The sequence below is a fragment of the Rutidosis leptorrhynchoides genome, chromosome 5 (genome assembly GCF_046630445.1).
Source record: "Rutidosis leptorrhynchoides isolate AG116_Rl617_1_P2 chromosome 5, CSIRO_AGI_Rlap_v1, whole genome shotgun sequence".
Taxonomy (NCBI): Eukaryota; Viridiplantae; Streptophyta; class Magnoliopsida; order Asterales; family Asteraceae; genus Rutidosis; species Rutidosis leptorrhynchoides.
This window is the reverse complement of record NC_092337.1, coordinates 368,895,709-368,917,089: the sequence shown is the minus strand read 5'-3', so window position 1 is coordinate 368,917,089 and position 21,381 is coordinate 368,895,709. Positions and strand designations below refer to the sequence as shown.

The window sequence follows — 21,381 nt, the reverse complement described above, 5'->3', positions numbered from 1 at the left end:
CCATCGTTGAACCTATTCTCCTTAATTTGTGGTCCGTTACCTAACCCTTTGGAGTCTGGATTTGCATCTTTCTTAGGTCCCCGTACTGTGGCTTTAAACACTTTAATGGGTTCACCTTTAATATTGACAGATTCCAGGGATTTCAGTAACACGTTCTCATCCTTAACCTCAGCAAACCTCACGAAAGCAAAGAGTTGTCCATTGCGAAGTCTTTTTGTAGCAACATAGACGTCCCTGACTGCCCCAAATGGCTTGAATAGCTTCCATAGATCCAACACCACCCAATCATTCAGAAAGTTGAAGAACATGTACGACGTAAGATGGTTTCCGCTTAGACTCCTGTATCGATACCCATAGTCACCGTTGTAATCTCCCCGTTGCCCTGCCGTGCTCGCCCTATCGTTTCTCACTCTCTCTCTAGCAGCTCTCTCCTCTCTCTCTCTACCCATGTTTTTTTTTTTGTATTCGGCAACATATAATGTTATCATAGTTTGATAATCAATTCACAATTCCTGCTTATTTATTCCACTAATTACTCATTTAATTTATTATATAATTTGATTTGATTTACCAAACACATAATAATTAATTATTTGATTATTACTCATCAAACTGCATAATCATAGTCAAAAATCATTAATATAACACGTTTTGTAACTACTCACTATTTGATTATAATTAAATTAAAATCAAAGTTAATTTTTAGATTGCAAATCCAAACACACATAGTATGCATCTCTTCTCAAACTCTATCTATTTTGGGAATTATTAACAACTATGGTGGTTCAGTGACGAGGTTCAAAGCAAAGTTGCGCTTAAGCAATTAAGGTTTAGGGAGCTCATCACTGGTGGGGAGGGGACTCCGACGGATAGAATTAGGGATGTAGAGAGATATAAAGAAGCCAAAAGAGAAGCTAAGAAGGCTGTAGCCCTAGCAAAAGAAAATGCATATGAAGATCTGTATAAGAAACTTGACTCCAAAGAGGGAGCTAATGATATTTACAAGATAGCCAAAGCTAGGGAGCGAAGACGTATGGATCTTGATAACATCAAGTTTATCAAAAATGAAGATGGTCAAACTTTAGTTAAGGAAGACGAAATTAGGAAAAGATGGGAAGAGTATTTCTCATCTCTCTTTGTAGGGGGAAGACCAGAGCGCCACGAGGACTTACAAGACGCTGATATAGAACAATCCCATAACAACATAAATTGTGAGAGGATTAGCGAAGAGGAAGTAAGATTGGCACTACAAAAGATGGGGAGAAATAAATCAGTGGGACCGGATCAGATCCCTATTGAGGTGTGGCGGTGCCTGGGCGACACTGGTGTTAGGTGGCTGACTTGCCTTTTTAACAAGGCGTTTCGAAGCTCTAAAATGCCTATGGAATGGAGACTGAGTGAGACTATTCCCATCTATAAGAACAAGGGGGATGCTCAATGTTGCGGTAACTATAGAGGCATAAAATTACTTAGTCATACTATGAAGCTTTGGGAGAAAGTGATTGAGACTAGACTTCGACGCGAAACCAATGTTTCGGAGAACCAATTTGGTTTTATGCCAAAGCGCTCTTCGATAGAGGCAATCCATATTATTAGGAACCTTATGGAGAAGTATAGAGAAAAGCAAAAGAACCTAGAGATGGACTTCTTAGACTTAGAAAATGCCTACGATTGCGTGCCACGAAACTTGATTTGGAAGACCCTTAAGGGTAGATGTAGTGACCCGAACTTTTCCATGTTTATATATATTAAATGAAATTGTTAATTACATGATTAAGTGTTTTCAACATGTTAAGCAATCAAACTTGTTAAGACTTGATTAATTGAAATAGGTTTCATATAGACAATTGACCACCCAAGTTGACCGGTGATTCACGAACGTTAAAACTTGTAAAAACTATACGATGACATATATATGGTTATATATATAGTTAACATGATTTTATTATAAGTATGTATCTCATTAGGTATTTTAACAATGAGTTATATACATAAAAATGAGACTATTAATTTAAGAAACTCGAAAACGATATATATAACGATTATCGTTATAACAACGTTTTACTAGGTACATATGAATTATATTAAGATACTGATACACTTGGTTAATTATGTTAAATGATAAGTAAATATATTATTAAGTGTATTAACAATGAAATACATATGTAAAAATAGGACTACTAACTTAATGATTTCGAAACGAGACATATATGTAACGATTATCGTTGTAACGACATTTAACTGTATATACATCATACTAAGATATATTATATATCATAATATCATGATAATATAACAATTTAACATCTCATTTGTTATAATAAACAATGGTTTAACAACATTCAACAAGATCGTTAACCTAAAGGTTTCAAAACAACATTTACATGTAACGACTAACGATGACTTAACGACTCAGTTAAAATGTATATACATGTAGTGTTTTAATATGTATTCATACACTTTTAAAAGACTTCAAGACACTTATCAAAATACTTCTACTTAACAAAAATTCTTACAATTACATCCTCGTTCAGTTTCATCAACAATTCTACTCGTATGCACCCGTATTCGTACTCGTACAATACACAGCTTTTAGATGTATGTACTATTGGTATATACACTCCAATGATCAGCTCTTAGCAGCCCATGTGAGTCACCTAACACATGCGGGAACCATCATTTGGCAACTAGCATGAAATATCTCATAAAATTACAAAAATATGAGTAATCATTCATGACTTATTTACATGAAAACAAAATTACATATCCTTTATATCTAATCCATACACCAACGACCAAAAACACCTACAAACACTTTCATTCTTCAATTTTCTTCATCTAATTGATCTCTCTCAAGTTCTATCTTCAAGTTCTAAGTGTTCTTCATAAATTCCAAAAGTTCCAGTTTCATAAAATCAAGAATACTTCCAAGATTGCAAGTTTACTTCCAAGTTTTCTAAATCCATTCCAAGTAATCATCCAAGATCAAGAAACCTTTGTTACTTACATTAGGTTATCTTTCTAATACAAGGTAATAATCATATTCAAACTTTAATTCAATTTCTATAACTATAACAATCTTATTTCGAGTGGAAATCTTACTTGAAATTGTTTTCGTGTCATGATTCTGCTTCAAGAACTTTCAAGCCATCCAAGGATCCTTTGAAGCTAGATCTATTTTTCTCATTTCCAGTAGGTTTATCCAAGGAACTTGAGGTAGTAATGATGTTCATAACATCATTCGATTCATACATATAAAGCTATCTTATTCGAAGGTTTAAACTTGTAATCACTAGAACATAGTTTAGTTAATTCTAAACGTGTTCGCAAATAAAAGTTAATCCTTCTAACTTGACTTTTAAAATCAACTAAACACATGTTCTATATCTATATGATATGCTAACTTAATGATTTAAAACCTGGAAACACGAAAAACACCGTAAAACCGGATTTACGCCGTCGTAGTAACACCGCGGGCTGTTTTGGGTTAGTTAATTAAAAAATATGATAAACTTTGATTTAAAAGTTGTTATTCTGGGAAAATGATTTTTATTATGAACATGAAACTATATCCAAAAACTATAGTTAAACTCAAAGTGGAAGTATGTTTTCTAAAATGGTTATCTAGACGTCGTTCTTTCGACTGAAATGACTACCTTTACAAAAACGGCTTGTAACTTATTTTTTCGACTATAAACCTATACTTTTTCTGTTTAGATTCATAAAATAGAGTTCAATATGAAACCATAGCAATTTGATTCACTCAAAACGGATTTAAAATGAAGAAGTTATGGGTAAAACAAGATTGGATAATTTTTCTCATTTTTGCTACGTGAAAATTGGTAACAAATCTATTCCAACCATAACTTAATCAACTTGTATTGTATATTATGTAATCTTGAGATACCATAGACACGTATACAATGTTTCGACCTATCATGTCGACACATCTATATATATTTCGGAACAACCATAGACACTCTATATGTGAATGTTGGAGTTAGCTATACAGGGTTGAGGTTGATTCCAAAATATATATAGTTTGAGTTGTGATCAATACTGAGATACGTATACACTGGGTCGTGGATTGATTCAAGATAATATTTATCGATTTATTTTTGTACATCTGACTGTGGACAACTAGTTGTAGGTTACTAACGAGGACAGCTGACTTAATAAACTTAAAACATCAAAATATATTAAAAGTGTTGTAAATATATTTCGAACATACTTTGATATATATGTATATATTGTTATAGGTTCGTGAATCAACCAGTGGCCAAGTCTTACTTCCCGAAGAAGTAAAAATTTGTGAAAGTGAGTTATAGTCCCACTTTTAAAATCTAATATTTTTGGGATGAGAATACATGCAGGTTTTATAAATGATTTGCAAAATAGACACAAGTACGTGAAACTACATTCTATGGTTGAATTATCGAAATCGAATATGCCCCTTTTTATTAAGTCTGGTAATCTAAGAATTAGGGAACAGACACCCTAATTGACGCAAATCCTAAAGATAGATCTATTGGGCCTAACAAACCCCATCCAAAGTACCGGATGCTTTAGTACTTCGAAATTTATATCATATCCGAAGGGTGTCCCGGAATGATGGGGATATTCTTATATATGCATCTTGTTAATGTCGGTTACCAGGTGTTCACCATATGAATGATTTTTATCTCTATGTATGGGATGTGTATTGAAATATGAAATCTTGTCTATTGTTACGATTTGATATATATAGGTTAAACCTATAACTCACCAACATTTTTGTTGACGTTTAAAGCATGTTTATTCTCAGGTGAATACTAAGAGCTTCCGCTGTTGCATACTAAAATAAGGACAAGATTTGGAGTCCATGTTTGTATGATATTGTGTAAAAACTGCATTCAAGAAACTGATTTCGATGTAACATATTTGTATTGTAAACCATTATGTAATGGTCGTGTGTAAACAGGATATTTTAGATTATCATTATTTGATAATCTACGTAAAGCTTTTTAAACCTTTATTTATGAAATAAAGGTTATGGTTTGTTTTAAAATGAATGCAGTCTTTGAAAAACGTCTCATATAGAGGTCAAAACCTCGCAACGAAATCAATTAATATGGAACGTTTTTAATCAATAAGAACGGGACATTTCAGTAGAAGTATCTCGAGTAGGTATATTAATGTTATTAGGGATATATACGAAGGGGCGAAGTCTTGTGTTCGAACACCGGTGGGAAATACTGAAGTTTTCCCAATAGAAGTAGGCCTGCACCAGGGATCGGCCCTTAGTCCTTTCCTTTTCGCTTTGATCCTTGATGAACTTTCTCGAGGGATACAAGAGTGCATCCCTTGGTGCCTGATTTTTGCCGATGATATTGTGCTCGTTTTGGACTCTAAGGAGGAGCTTAATAGAAGACTGGAGCAATGGAGGGTGGCCTAAGAAAGTAATGGTCTGTACATTAGTAGACAAAAGACATAATATCTTAGTTGCGATTTTGATAGGAATGTTGATGAACAAAGTGATGGAGTGAACATCTATATTGGAGACCAGATCTTGCATCCACAAATTTCGTTTAGATACCTGGGCTCGGTGCTCCACAAATCGGGGAGGATAGATGAAGGCGTGTCACACCGAATTAAGGTAGGGTGGGTGAAGTGGAGAGCAGCGACTGGAGTCTTATGCGACAAGAAGATCCCCCTTAAGCTGAAAGGGAAATCCTTCAAGGTGGCAATTAGACCTGCCATGTTATACGGATCAGAGTGTTGGCCTATGACGAAAGCACAAGAGAGGAGGATGGAGGTGGCAGAGATGAGGATGCTTAGGTGGACATGTGGTAAAACCATGTTAGATATGATTCCTAATAGTGTTTTTAGGGAGAACCTGAAAGTTAGAAGCATCATCGACAAGCTTAGAGAAGAACGACTTCGATGGTTTGGGCATGTGAGAAGACGACCTCCTACTGCCCCTGTTAGGAGGGTCGAGACGCTTACGGTTGACGGCGTACGAAGAAGGGGTAGACCTACGCGTAGGTGGGAAGATAGGATAAAGATAGACTTGAAGGAGCTCTTATTGACCGAGGACATGACCTCTGATAGGGTTGCGTGGAGGACTAGAATTAGAATAGATGAGTAGGTTGTTTGGTTTTGTTTGTGTGTTTGTGGTTTTGTGGGTCTGTGTGGGTGTCTTCTTTCACTATGTTCTTTGCTCTTTGCTGGTTTGTTGTTTTTTTTGTATGCTTTTTTTTTTTTTTTTTTTTTTCCTAGACCCATGCATAGATGGTGTAAGTTTGGTCATGTGGGTTTCAATGTGTATGTATGGATGTTCGTGTTTGTATGTATGTATTTAAGTTTGTGCGCAGGTTTATGTATGTTTGTATGTATGTACGCTTGTTTTGCATTTCTGCTTGCCTATGATTGTATTTATGTGCGTTTGTATGTTTATATGTATGTATTGTTATATGTTTGGCTGTATGTATATTCGTATGTTTGTATGTATATCCGTATGTTGGTATGTATATTCGTATGTTTGTATGTTTTATATCTATGTATGCGTATGTAGGTTTTCCCGTATCTATGCGTGTAGGTGGATATCTATAAATGTACGTTTGTATGTTTATGTAGGTTTGAGTAGATACGGTTTTATGTATGTTTGTATGTTTATTTTTATAGACTGGCTTGCTATGATGTGATTTTATTTGTTTGTGGACATATATGTTTATTTCTCATTTAGTGCAGCTTTACTTTATTCGTCATGTGTTCCGCAGTACACTCTAAGGTACGTTTTTTTTTTTTTTTATACGGCGCTGTTTCGGGAGCCATCAGCAAGCGTCTACTTATTGGCGACTTGACTGTCGCTTAGAGCCTAAATCGAATTCCAGGCAACATTTTAAAACCCATGGAAATTTGTCCCACCATTTTCATGGCGTTGGCATTTTTTTTTTTTTTGGCCGGATGTCTGTTGCAAGCAATCTCTTTATCCGTCAAACATAGAGAGGAAGGACTTTCTCTACTCTTGTGAGTGTTTCACTCGGGGTGGTGAAATGACTTCTCTTTGTCCTAGGGTAGAGGAAGGATTGTCTACGTCTCACCTCCCCCATACCCTACAAGTGTGGGATTGTGTATTGTTGTTGTTGTTGTATACTAAAGGGCAAAATGACATCGCAATATTTGCTTGGCTGACAGTCAAACGAACAGTGCATTGGTTGATGACGTCATGGTGATGTCACTAATAATTCTATTTTATTTAAAACCAATTAACTGTTATATTTCAGTAGGCTTATAACTACCTTTAGTGGCCTGGTTCAATATATTCAAATTGAAAGAACCAATAAAAGAGAGATGTGTTGTAGAAGATATAGGAGAGAAAGAGGTTGAAGAGAGGTGTGATGTATTTAATGCATATGTGTGTTTTTGTAACTTACATTATGCACATATATATAGTACAAATTTTGCTATCCATATTTGACTAATTACCATCCATATTTAACTACTAAATTTACAACACTCCCCCTTGGATGGTAATTTTTTTAAAGAGCAATTAATACTGCCTCGTTAAAAACCTTGCTAAAGAAAACCCAGTGGGATAAAACTTTAGTTAAGGGAAAAAGAGTGCAGCATAGAGTTGACTCCCCCTCAAGTAGACAACGCTGAGTCGTCACATCTTTTGAACTTGCCTCATGCCAATATTGTGAACGTATGTTTTGAAAACAGCGATTGACAGTGCTTTGGTATAAAGATCAGCAGAGTTGTTGATTGAACGTATCTCATTTTAATCTGGTTGTCTTTTACGAGATCTTGAGTATATGAGAAGAATCTGAGGTTTTCATCTGAAACTGTATCATCTAAATCTTTTATGTACAAGTTTGACCCTTGTGATTTGTCTACAGTCTCCTTCATGGTTTGCTCAAACTGTTGTTTCAATTCCTATTCCCTTTCAGTCTTTTTCCGAGCCTTACCAATATACCATTCTTTTCCATCAAACTTATGACCGTTAAGACCGTTTATAGCTTTAGCGCCTCGTCAGCATTTATGTTTTGTTCTGTCATTTTTGATACTCTTCTTTCATTTGTACTATGTAAGCTGTATTATCTTCATAGATAGTTGTTGGGCTTTTATAGCGTTCTAGTCCACAAGAATCAATAATGATTTGTATCATTGATCTTAACTAAAATCATTCCCGAGTAGCTTCATGTAATGCAATCACTTCGGCATGATTTGATGATGTTGCAACAAGTGTTTGTTTTGAGAACGTCATGATATTGCGGTGCCTCCATTTAGGAATACATATCCAGTTTGAGATTTAGCTTTATGTAGATCAGATAAATAATCTGCATCTGTATAACCAAACAAATCTTGTTTCGAGTTGTTAGAATAAAATAATTATAAATCAGTAGTTCCCCGAAGGTATCAAACTATTTGTTTGATCCCATTCCAATGTCTTTTGATAGGGGCTGAGCTGAACCTTGTCAACAAATTAACTGCAAAAGAAATGTCAGATCTTGTATAATTTGTAAGATACATAAGAGCCCCAATTGCACTAAAATATGGAACTTCTGAACCAAGAAGATCTTCATGATCTTCTAGAGGATGAAATGGATTAGTATCAATATTAAGATCTAACAACCATATGAGTATTTAATGGTTTTTGTCTTGTCCATATTAAAATATTTTAAAATCTTTTCGGTATAAGTTGTTTGATGTATAAGTAAGTCATTAGTTATATGCTTAATATGTAAATCAACGTAATACATAATTTTTTTTTATTTTAAAATCTTTCTTTAGAAGTTGAATGGCTTCATAGATTTCTTTATTTAAGATAATTGATATAAACAGATCACATATCCGAACATTGTTTTTATAAAACACACGTGCAAATAAGTTTATATGTATACCCTTTTCTTATCAAGTAGTAATTTAATCGATTATATCACATACGTCCCGATTGTATAAACCCATTTAGAAATCTTTGTGATTTAATGGAATATATTCCCTTGGGTTTTGCATTAGATGCTTATGATACCTTAACCCTTCAAGTATATTCATATATATATCACTATTAAGTGATCCATACAGATAAGTAGTAACAACATCCATGAGATGCATTTAAATAACTACCAGGTTGATTAAGTATCTAATAAGTAATTATATTCATTATAGGAGGATAAGTTTTTCTCCTAATTCATTTCTGGTCTTTGTGGGAAATCTTGAGTTACAAGTCTAGTTTTGCCTTGTAACTTCATTTGCACATTTCTTTTCGGATAAAAATTCATTTGTATCCCATTGTTTCACATCTTTAAAAGTGATAACGATTGATCCAAAAACTTTTCTTTTATTGAGCGATTCTAATTCAGCTCGTATTGCTCCTTTTCGTTGAGTTCAATCACATCTATTTTGATATTCAATGACAGATTTTGGTTCCAGATCATCATCTTTATTCATGATGTCATTGTAACATTATATGAAAATATCTCATCAAGATTTTTCATTTCATTTCAGTTTCATAATATTGCATAATTTATTGCAATTTATGTATTTACATTTATCAATATCATCTGCAGAAGGAGTATTGATTTGTGGTTCTTGTTGAACACTTTCTTTTACCTCATTATCAGCTGATTTTCTTTTTCGAGGATTTTTATCTTTGGAACCAATTGGTCTCCCACGTTTCTGCCGTAGCAAAGACTCATGAGTGACATTATTGCCAGCTTTTGTAATTTCAATTCTAGCTGAAGCATTTACTGCTGGTATATATGATTTAGTCACTTATTTTTTGTATCTTTAAATGCATAAAGTAATTAATTTGCAAGTTCTTGCATATGCATTATATTTGAACTTTCTTTTCGCATTCTTTTGTGCGATGATCAATATTCCTTAATTGATGTTCACACCATGAAACATCATTTTATTTATATTTCATTTCTCCCCCTAATATAGGGAACAATGTTTCATTAAAGTGACAATCGATAAAACTTGCTGTAAAAACATCACCCGTCATGGGTTCAATATATCTTATGATTGAAGATGTTTCATATCTAACATATATTTCAATCCTTCTTTGAGGAACCATTTGTTGTGGTTGTTCAATTAAAAATACACTGCACAACCAAATGTTCTAAGATGAAAAATATTTGGTCTCCACCAAAATTAAGTTGGTAATGGAGAATATTTATAACTTGCACTTGATTTAATGCGAATTAATGTCACATCATGTAAATTTACATGTCCCCATATAAATATTGAGAGTTTTGTACTCATTTCTAATTGTCTAGTTATTAGCTGTAAGCGTTTATCTATTGATTCAGCTAAACCAATTTTGTGTATGCACATGAGCAACTGGATGTTCAACAACAATCCTTGTAGACATATAATAATCATTAAAAGCTTGAGAGTTAACTTACCAGCATTATCAAGTCTCATCCTTTTAATGGTGTAATCAGAATAATGTGTTCTTAATTTAATAATTTGTGCAAGAAACTTTGCAAATGCCATATTATGGCTTGATAACACACAAACATGAGACCATGCGTTAGATGCGTCTATTAGAAAAAAGGTCCACATGATGGATGAATTGGTCCATATATATACCCTTGAATTCTTTCAAGAAACATTGGTGATTATTTCTCAATGTGCTTTTCATTAATCGCCATATGTGATTTTCATTAATCACCATATGTGTTTTTCGTTAATCACTATATGTGCTTTTCATTAATCACTATATGTGTTTTTCATTAATCACCATATGTGCTTTTCATCATATATCATTTTCACCATATGCGCTTTTAATCATATGTGCTGCGCTTTTCGTCATATGCACTTTTCATTATATGCGCTTTTAATTATATGCGATGCGCTTTTCATCATATGCGCTTTTAATCATATGCGCTGCGCTTTTCATCATATGCGCTTTTTATCATATGCGCTTTTAATCATATGCGCTGCGCTTTTAATCATATGCGCTTTTTATCATATGCACTTTTAATCCTATGCGCTTTTCGGTGCTACATAGATATTTCTCATTTTCGATTATCATTGACTGATAATCATATCCATTATGATATATATCAGAGAAACTTAGCAAATTTCTCTTTGATTTGGGAGAAAACAAGACATTGTTTACCAAAAAATTCGTACCATTTGGTAATATGAAATTTTGCCTTTTTCGTTTCTTATATCAAGTTTGCAAGAGCTGATATAGTATTTATAATTCCTTCATTTGATTTAAATCAATGAAATATTTCTTAGATTTGATCATAGTGTGTATGTTACTACTATCTGCAATACATAGGTCTTTACCATTTAATTGATGTTGTATTTCTGCAGGATTCATACTAAAACTTCAAATAAGATAAGCAAATAATGAGTTATATTTCAGCAAGATAATCAAATTATATTACCTGCAAACAAGTTATAATCTGAAGTACATAAAAGATAACACTTAATAAAACATATGCGTTATGGTCTAAAACCGTTTATTTATGAGTGATACATAAAAAAAACTAGGCATCTTAGAAAATTCAAACCATTCAAGTCTCAAGGTAGCTCAGGGTTAATTTAATCAAGATTTGTCAACAGATTCACTCTCGTTTCTTTTCTTTTGGGACTTATTTGTAGAGCTAAACAAGATGTTCATGTATTCAAGAAATACTAGACTGATGATCCACGTTACCAGATCATTAATAAGAATCTCCGGAATTCTTATAAGAGCGTCTACTAATATCTTTAATTTTATTCTTTCATGGATCACCGTTATTTTTTTTTTTTTTTTTGATAATTAATATCGTATCTATCTTTGAGTATTTTCCATAATACACTTGGATTTTCGATCATATAATATGTAGATTCTAAGGACTCGTCAATATGTTTGCTAAGAAAAATACTTACTATTGCTTTCTCTTGTTCGGAATAATTGTTATTTTCATTCAGGGTTTCTAAAATACCGTTTGATTCGAGATGTTTTTCTACATTCATAACCCATGTTAAGTAGTTGTTCCCACTTGTTCTAAATGAGCAAATTTAAGCCTTTTCAAATTCGACATTTTCTATTATCAAAAAAATGAATAACATAAATCATAATCATAATCAACTTCTATTCATAGACAAATAATAAAATGAAATTAGAATCATTTTAAATTCATAAGTAGCAAACAACAGAATAATGGTATGATTACAAATAATAAAACCACAAGGGCAGGATAGAATATAGGTTCACCCGATGGTATATTAGCAACACTGATGATAGTTAATATGACCAATACAATAGGAAAAATCATCCTTGTGTGAATCATTTTTACAAAAACTTTTTGAGAGTAGTAATCTGAAAAATGAAGATTGATTTGTGAAAATGTGAAAACGGAGATGTTTATTTTATATTTGAAAAATATAGTTGTTGTAACGTCGTCAGTTGACGTTAACAACCGTTATGTATATATGACCGTTGTAACGTCGTTAGTTGACGTTAACGAATAAAGTCACTATATCAAAACGCGTATGAGTAATATAAAGGACAAGATTTTTTTTCTTCTTATTTTAACTTTTAAGATTTACTTTTAATAAAAATACAAACTACTTTTTCTTATTTTAACTTTTAAGATTTACTTTTAATAAAAATACAAACTACTTTTCTTATTTTAACTTTTAAGATTTACTTTTAATAAAAATACAAACTACTTTTCTTATTTTAACTTTTAAGATTTACTTTTAATAAAAATACAAACTACTTTTTCTTATTTTAACTTTTAAGATTTACTTTTAATAAAAATACAAACTATTTTTCTTATTTTAACTTTTAAGATTTACTTTTAATAAAAATACAAACTACCTTTCTTATTTTAACTTTTAAGATTTACTTTTAATAAAAATACAAACTACTTTTTCTTATTTTAACTTTTAAGATTTACTTTTAATAAAAATACAAACTACTTTTTCTTATTTTAACTTTTAAGATTTACTTTTAATAAAAATACAAACTATTTTTTCTTATTTTAACTTTTAAGATTTACTTTTAAGAATAAACATTAGTATGCATGAAATAAATAATGATTAATTGCATAAGTAATCATAAATGTTAGATAACATATAAAGACCCCATCGTATTCGTATTGATCGGAATTAATCTCGACCCATGGTACCGTGTTGTCAAATGACGTGTTGCGTACATAAAGTACCGTGTTGTCAAATGACGTATTGCGTACAATCATGAGGTCTTATTAACATAAATATAAATGTTAGTAAAGTTAATAAGAGTTAGATTACAGAAAATATAATTCAGGCGGTATAACCGACCATATATAACTTAAATAACATAAATATAAATGTTAGTGAAGTTAATGAAAGTTAGATTACAGAAATATAATTCAGGCGGTATAACCGACCATATATAACTTAAATAACATAAATATAAATGTTAGTGAAGTTAATAAAAGTTATATTACAGAAATATAATTCAGGCGGTATAACCGACCATATATAACTTAAATAACATAAATATAAATGTTAGTGAAGTTAATAAAAGTTAGATTACAGAAATATAATTCAGGCGGTATAACCGACCATATATAACTTAAATAACATAAATATAAATGTTAGTGAAGTTAATAAAAGTTAGATAATTTCTTACCTTGATTAGTGACGTGTGCTTGCTTAGATAAACCTTGATTATACTGAGCACTTCGTGCTGATAACGTGTTATATTTCAGTAGGCTTATAACTACCTTTAGTGGCCTGGTTCAATATATTCAAATTGAAAGAACCAATAAAAGAGAGATGTGTTGTAGAAGATATAGGAGAGAAAGAGGTTGAAGAGAGGTGTGATGTATTTAATGCATATGTGTGTTTTTGTAACTTACATTATGCACATATATATAGTACAAATTTTGCTATCCATATTTGACTAATTACCATCCATATTTAACTACTAAATTTACAACATTAACTTATTATTTCTTTTTTCAAGATAATATTATTTCGCTGTAACGCGTAGACTTCCTACCGCTTTAGTACTCCACTAAGTTTAACTATTAATTTATTATGTAAAATGTCACATATAATTAATCTCAATGAAAAATAATTGTATATGACACTATTGCATCCATGGTAGACGATATATCTTGATTCAAGATTAAATCGAGCATTACGATTTCATAATTTGTCTCGGGAGTTTTGTATCGACAATAATCTCGTAGTGTACTAACTAACAACATAATAATAACTAATTTGAAATTAGAAGTGTTGGCCAAAGAAACTTCAAAATTAATCTCAAACATGTCATGTACATAATGAATCAAGATCGGCCATTTTCTTGATCTTTTTAAGGAAACAACAAACAAATGAAGGACCATTTTTGTACTCCGTAGTAGATAGTATCAAAATATCCACGGTTTAGCCCTAATACATGCCCAAACATAGAGGGAAAAACGTGGGTATTTTGGACTATTAATCACTAATTTAAATCATAAAAAGAAAGCCATCTCTAATTAACGTACACTTGTTAATTATGAAGAGGGTCTGGACAACTAGGCACAATCCTTTTGTTTTCTTGAAAGCTTTTATTGTGTTGATATCTTCCATTAAAGAACTTTCGATGAAGCTTCGATCTTTTAACATCTTCATCATCTGAATCTTGTGGCGGTGGTGGTGGTGGTGAAGGAGGCTGCAACGGTGTCCATGTTCTTATACTACAATGATCACTCAAAACCCAAATTTGTAGTATTGACAAAAACAAAATTAACATTACCACTAAGTAAACTTTCCGTTTGTTGCCGGAATATGACATTGAAAACACACATAAAGTGGTTTATCTTTATGCTGTTTTATTCAACAATGTATATAAATACGGAGTATATGGTGATATGATAAATGATGACCTTGTGTTGTTATTGGCACACTCTTTGTTTTACTTCGACACTTATTCACATGTATCACTATATGTCTCTAGTTTGGTAGGAAGGTGTTTAGACAGCAATATTTTTTTATTTTATGGTTACGTTTTTCATGCAAATAATGGGACCTATTTGGTATAGAAACAGAATTAACGACAAAACAAATCATAGATAACTAGTCAAGATTTAATTATTGTATTATAAAAAGTTAATGTTTTTTGTGCCATTAATCATTTTATAAGTTAAGGAGAAAGTACTCCAACTTAGACCACGCAAGACCCTTTATCATCGGTGGATTACTTAGTTGTTTAGTATGTCATATTATTTAATAACTTATGAACTTAACAACTAATTAAGGAGATAAATAGGCAGAAAAGGAAAATAATTATTACTTTTTGTTACACTAAAAGGTGATCTACTTTTTCATTGTTGCATTTTGAACCTATGGAATCACACTTAAATAACGTCTATATTTAACTGGTAAAACACTTTTAATTCCAGTATTTATCTAATATATTTATGATAAAAACATAATAATCAATCATCAAGCATAGCTTAGTAGTATTCAATGAGCTTTCAACCAAAGAGATTGGGGTTCAAGCCCCATCATAGACATATTGATATTTTCTAGGTTCAATTTCAACTTTAGATCAAGATCTTTAGGTAATAGTTGTCTCTCACTCAGAAGGTTATGGAATCTTTAGTATGATAGCTCCGTCCCAATTTAATAGTCCACAGACAAAATGGTACACAGTTTTAGGAAATCCCACTAACTTCATTTATCCACCAATGAAATATTTTCTCTCTCCAGATCCACTAATCAAATATCCTCTTTCCTTTCTATTTATGGAAGTGGACTATTAATTTGGGACATCTCAAAATGAAAAAACAGAACTATCTAATTGGGACGGAGGTTAGGTAATAGTTGTCTCTCACTCAAGAGGTTACGAAATCATTAGTATAATATGAATGATATATGGTATATGATTTAAAATATATATAGTTACAAATTGGTTAAAATTCGATCTTTAATATTCGTTAGTTATATAATAATATTAAATTTAATACTACATCTGTTCCAAAAAATTATGGGGTTTAACTTTTTGTTGATTTTAAGAGTTACTATCAGTTTTTGTTGGATTTAAGGTCAGTAGATTGTTCGATTTACCCGTATTTTATAAGCTGTTTTAATTGTGAAAACTAATTATACCATTGATTTTATATAGAATGTATATGTATATGTATATTAACTAGTTGTCGTACTAAAGTTAATATCTTCAATAATAGAAAAGGGCACTATTGAAACATTAGTGAATTTCTATTGTTATTTTAGTAATGCACAATTTTTTTGACAAATATGATTTATATTTTGGAACGAAATGAGTAATTAAACATTTTCATGGGTTTAGCTACAATATTTCACAACGTTGTAAATATCGATAATTTAGTTCCAATATCAACATTTAATTTAGCTTTAATATCTATATCTATCTATCTATAGTTTCTATTAAAATCTTATAATGATGATGTTATTATTAGGCTATTTCCTTTGTTAACAAAAAATTAAAAATAAAAAGAAAAAAATCTAAGCAATCTTTATGATGTCATTAACATTAATTAAATATTTTATTATTTATTTATGGTTTTTATCATATGTACTCTTCTTAACTTTAATAATAACATATTTACCCACTTAAATATGATTATATCATATGAGCTCATTTTAAACATATAAACTTATCATATTTACTCATTTATTCAACCTTAATGTGATACGTATTTATGCCCTAATTTTTTTAGCGGCTATTATTCATGCTTGCTTTTTTTTTCTTCTCCGAGCTATGTACTATGATATTAACTACCATAATCAATACATGCTAATCATCTAATCCTCAACGGTATAAAGCTATTATAAGGTGAGAATACATTATGTGATCACTATTAGTTATCTTTATATATCTTTAGCTGACTGGATTTTTTTTATTGTTGTTAATTTCTCTTAATTGATAGGCTACGGATACTATAAATCACGTTTCGTCAATATGTTTGTAAAAACAATGACAAATTTCTTAGTTGGAATATGTGGTTCCACGGGTCATTAAACTAAATGACTTCAGCATTTACGTTCACTTAATACATAAAACACATCGTTAAACTGTTTCATTTAAACAAATCCGAGATTCCACAGGTCATTTCACTAGTTTTAAAATATTTAATAATATCGATAATTTAGTTCCAATATCAAAAAAGTATATTTTAACAAAAAATATTTAATTTTTATGATTTGCTGTTGAAATTTCTATTGTCGTTCATTTAACATTTTATATGAATTAATTAGCTTCTTTAATAAAGTAGGTGAGAAAAAAAAATTACTAAATGTAAATCTTCATATATATAAAAAAGTATAATTGTAATTTCAGTTACTTTTTATTGTTATTATGAGTAAGGGGCATTTAATTTAGAACAAATATAAATAATAATATGGACACTTTTTGTGGGACATAAATAGTACTTATCAAATGATATTTAATAACTAAATATCGTGAAATGACTGTGGTGTAGCGACCCGACAAAATCGTCATTGACGGCGCCGTCTACTTAGGTCCCGTTACGTGGTCATAAGTCTTTAAAATAACGTTTGACCAAAAATATGTCGCATTCATTTCAAATGTAAAGATTATTTCAGGTTTACAAGAATAGTTCAACCACAAGTTACATTATAACGTTATAAGTACAAATGAAACATATGCGATACAATTTAAAATTAGCCAAAAGACGCTCCATGTATGCATATATACTCGACATCCAATGCAAGTATCAAAAATAATGAGCGGAAGCATGAATCACAAAACGTTCAAGGACCTGAGAAAAAACATAGAAATCTGTCAACGAAAATGTTGGTGAAATTATAGGTTTAAGTAAGTAAGTAAGTAAGTAAGTAAGTAAGTAAGTACAAATGAACCACAAGATTTATAACATCGAAGTAATAGTAAACCATTCTAAAATTTGTTATCACGAGCACCCAATTATCAAGGCTTAACTTTCCATCCATAGAACCCCATCACAATAGTGTTAGAACATACATTGTTTCTCGAAAATATATTTCATCCAAATAACGGTAGCGAACCGTCCGAATGAGGGTTTGTCAAACCCATATGGCCATACAACATAAGTTCTCGCTTACACCCGACAAGTGTAATTAATGATAATCGAATTGAGGATTTTGTTCTAACTCGTATGTAGAATGTTTGTTTTCGTACTTGTGTTCACTTTGTAAAATGAAACGTTTATGTTTTCTCATCCCAAATGTAAGTTTAAAAGAGTAAAGGTGGGACTATGATCTCACCTTGAGTGCATGAGTAATAAAGTACTTCACAAGTAAACGTGTGCAAGGACAATTGCTAGTCTTGACCTAAACAAGTAGGTTGTATCAATAACGGTAAACACGATGGGTCAAAGTTGTTCAATTAGTCATATGGCTCGTTACGACTCGATTACATATAGCATGTGAATCGCGTTGCCAAGTTTCATGCATGATCCAAATGTAAAATCATGTTAGGATGATTGCATAAGTATTTGGTTAAGTTTGACTAAAGGTCAAACTTAGTCAAAGTCAAAGTCAACGGGGCCAGGTCGGGTGTCCGACAATTTTCCCATGATGAGAAATCATATATGAGCATGTTATCCAAATTTCATGTTAATCGGAGTTGCGGTTAAGCGAGAAAAGAATTTATGAAAAATAAAACAAAAAAAAGTTTGGCCAGGGAATGTGCGCGGCGCGCGCAGGTATGTGCGGCGCGCACTAAAGCGTGGAATCAGGTCAGGAATTTGTCTAAAGGGGTAAGCATCTGAAACTTCACATTTGCGCAGCGCGCAAAAGGGTGCGCCGCGCGCATTTCTGGAAAAATGCTGGTTACAGTATTTTTGTTAAGTCTCGAACCAAAACTTAATTTAACATAACTCATGGACCGAAAACATTCAAAACGTATGCATTATATCGTTGAAAAGGTAATTCAACGAGGAGTATAACTAAACATATTTCATCAATCAAAACATCATTTACAATATACAAAACCAAGTTGAAAGCTCATTAAATGTTCACCATTAATGCTTTTAAGTTCATAAATGCACATTTATGATTCGGGAATTAAATGCATATATATATAATACGCCGTTTCGTAGGTAATCATGCATACAATGCTAATATGCACTTACAACTAACCTTGCAAAGCATTCAATGCGTTTAAATTCCATTTTACTTCTATCAAACCCTAACTCAAAATCACAAATTTAACAATTATGTTTATGAAGCTAATCCATGCCAACCTACATACCAAATTGAAGCTAGTGATGCTAGGAACACATTTAATACATGCACTTTTAACATCTAACAACATTTAAGCAATCGAATCTCAAAATCAAACACACCCATTTCAAGTTTAAGCTAGTTACATCAAAATGACGAGAACAAGCATATAAATCATATATTCATGTTAGACTTGAGCCATAGACACTAATTAACACTTTTATAAGTCAAAATTATCAAGAGCACAAAATCTAGTATTTTTATAAAGTTACCCAAATGCGATGAAATCGGTATGGAATCGAAGAGGAAGATGCAAGGATTCCCAATATGTAATTTGATTTGTGAAACACTTGCTAGATCGGAAATAGATGATGATTCTTTGTATTGGGAGTTTGAGAGAAAATGGTGAAAATATTAAGAAAAATGAAAAAGGAGGTGGATAATGAATGGTGGAGATGCCATGGTTGACTAGTTGACCTAGTCAAGGCTTTGGCATCTTGGCAAGTTTAGTCCCTCAAGTTTAAAAGCGGGTGCGTGAATTACCTAAACGAGATATTTTAAAACGCGTATTAACGGAAGATGTTATAATTATATAACGAAAGGTAACGGAAAAATACGGGATGTTACATTACCTACTCCTTAAAAGAAATTTCGTCCCGAAATTTAAGTAGGCGTAGTAGTCGTTGTTTCTTCCTCGAGATCTTGCGTATCCAAATTCGCGAATAAATGAGGGTACTTCTTTTGCGTTTGATCTTTCCTTTCCCAAGTAAACTCGGGTCCCCTTTTGGCATTCCAACGAACCTTAACGATCGGGATTCTACTTTGTTTTAGCGTCTTGACGGAGGTGTCCACAATTTCAACCGGTTCCTCCACAAAATGAAGTTTGTCATCAATAGTAAGCTCCTCGAGAGGGATAACGATATCGGGTTCAGCAAGGCACTTTTTCAAGTTGGATACATGAAAAGTAGGATGAACGGAGCTCAGTTTGTAGTGACCTGAACTTTTCCATGTTTATATATATTAATTGAGATTGATATTTACATGATTAAATGTTTCCAACATGTTAAGCAATCAAACTTGTTAAGACTTGATTAATTGAAATATGTTTCATATAGACAATTGACCACCCAAGTTGACCGGTGATTCACGAACGTTAAAACTTGTAAAAACTATATGATGACATATATATGGATATATATATATATATATAGTTAACATGATACTATGATAAGTAAACATATCATTAAGTATATTAACAATGAACTACATATGTAAAAACAAGACTACTAACTTAATGATTTTTAAACGAGACATATATGTAACGATTATCGTTGTAAAGACATTTAATGTATATATATCATATTAAGAGATATTCATACATGATAATATCATGATAATATAATAATTTAAAATCTCATTTGATATTATAAACATTGGGTTAACAACATTTAACAAGATCGTTAACCTAAAGGTTTCAAAACAACACTTACATGTAACGACTAACGATGACTTAACGACTCAGTTAAAATGTATATACATGTAGTGTTTTAATATGTATTTATACACTTTTGAAAGACTTCGATACACTTATCAAAATACTTCTACTTAACAAAAATGCTTACAATTACATCCTCGTTCAGTTTCATCAACAATTCTACTCGTATGCACCCGTATTCGTACTCGTACAATACACAGCTTTTAGATGTATGTACTATTGGTATATACACTCCAATGATCAGCTCTTAGCAGCCCATGTGAGTCACCTAACACATGTAGGAACCATCATTTGGCAACTAGCTTGAAATATCTCATAAAATTACAAAAATATGAGTAATCATTCATGACTTATTTACATGAAAACAAAATTACATATCCTTTATATCTAATCCATACACCAACGACCAAAAACACCTACAAACACTTTCATTCTTCAATTTTCTTCATCTAATTGATCTCTCTCAAGTTCTATCTTCAAGTTCTAAGTGTTCTTCATATATTCTACAAGTTCTAGTTACATAAAATCAAGAATACTTTCAAGTTTGCTAGCTCACTTCCAATCTTGTAAGGTGATCATCCAACCTCAAGAAATCTTTGTTTCTTACAGTATGTTATCATTCTAATACAAGGTAATAATCATATTCAAACTTTGGTTCAATTTCTATAACTATAACAATCTTATTTCAAGTGATGATCTTACTTGAACTT

The 21,381-nt window shown here is 31.7% G+C and overlaps 1 protein-coding gene across 1 annotated transcript in view; it reads left to right on the top strand.

Annotated features, from left to right (window-relative positions):
- The first annotated feature begins 478 nt into the window (after positions 1-478).
- LOC139849729 (uncharacterized) overlaps positions 479-21,381 on the top strand; it is a 46,584-nt gene continuing 25,681 nt past the window's right edge. Inside the window, exons 1-2 of the mRNA XM_071839355.1 lie at positions 479-489; positions 790-1,445. Of these exons, the coding sequence (XP_071695456.1) occupies positions 479-489; positions 790-1,445 (667 nt within the window). The remainder of the gene's footprint in view (positions 490-789; positions 1,446-21,381) is intronic.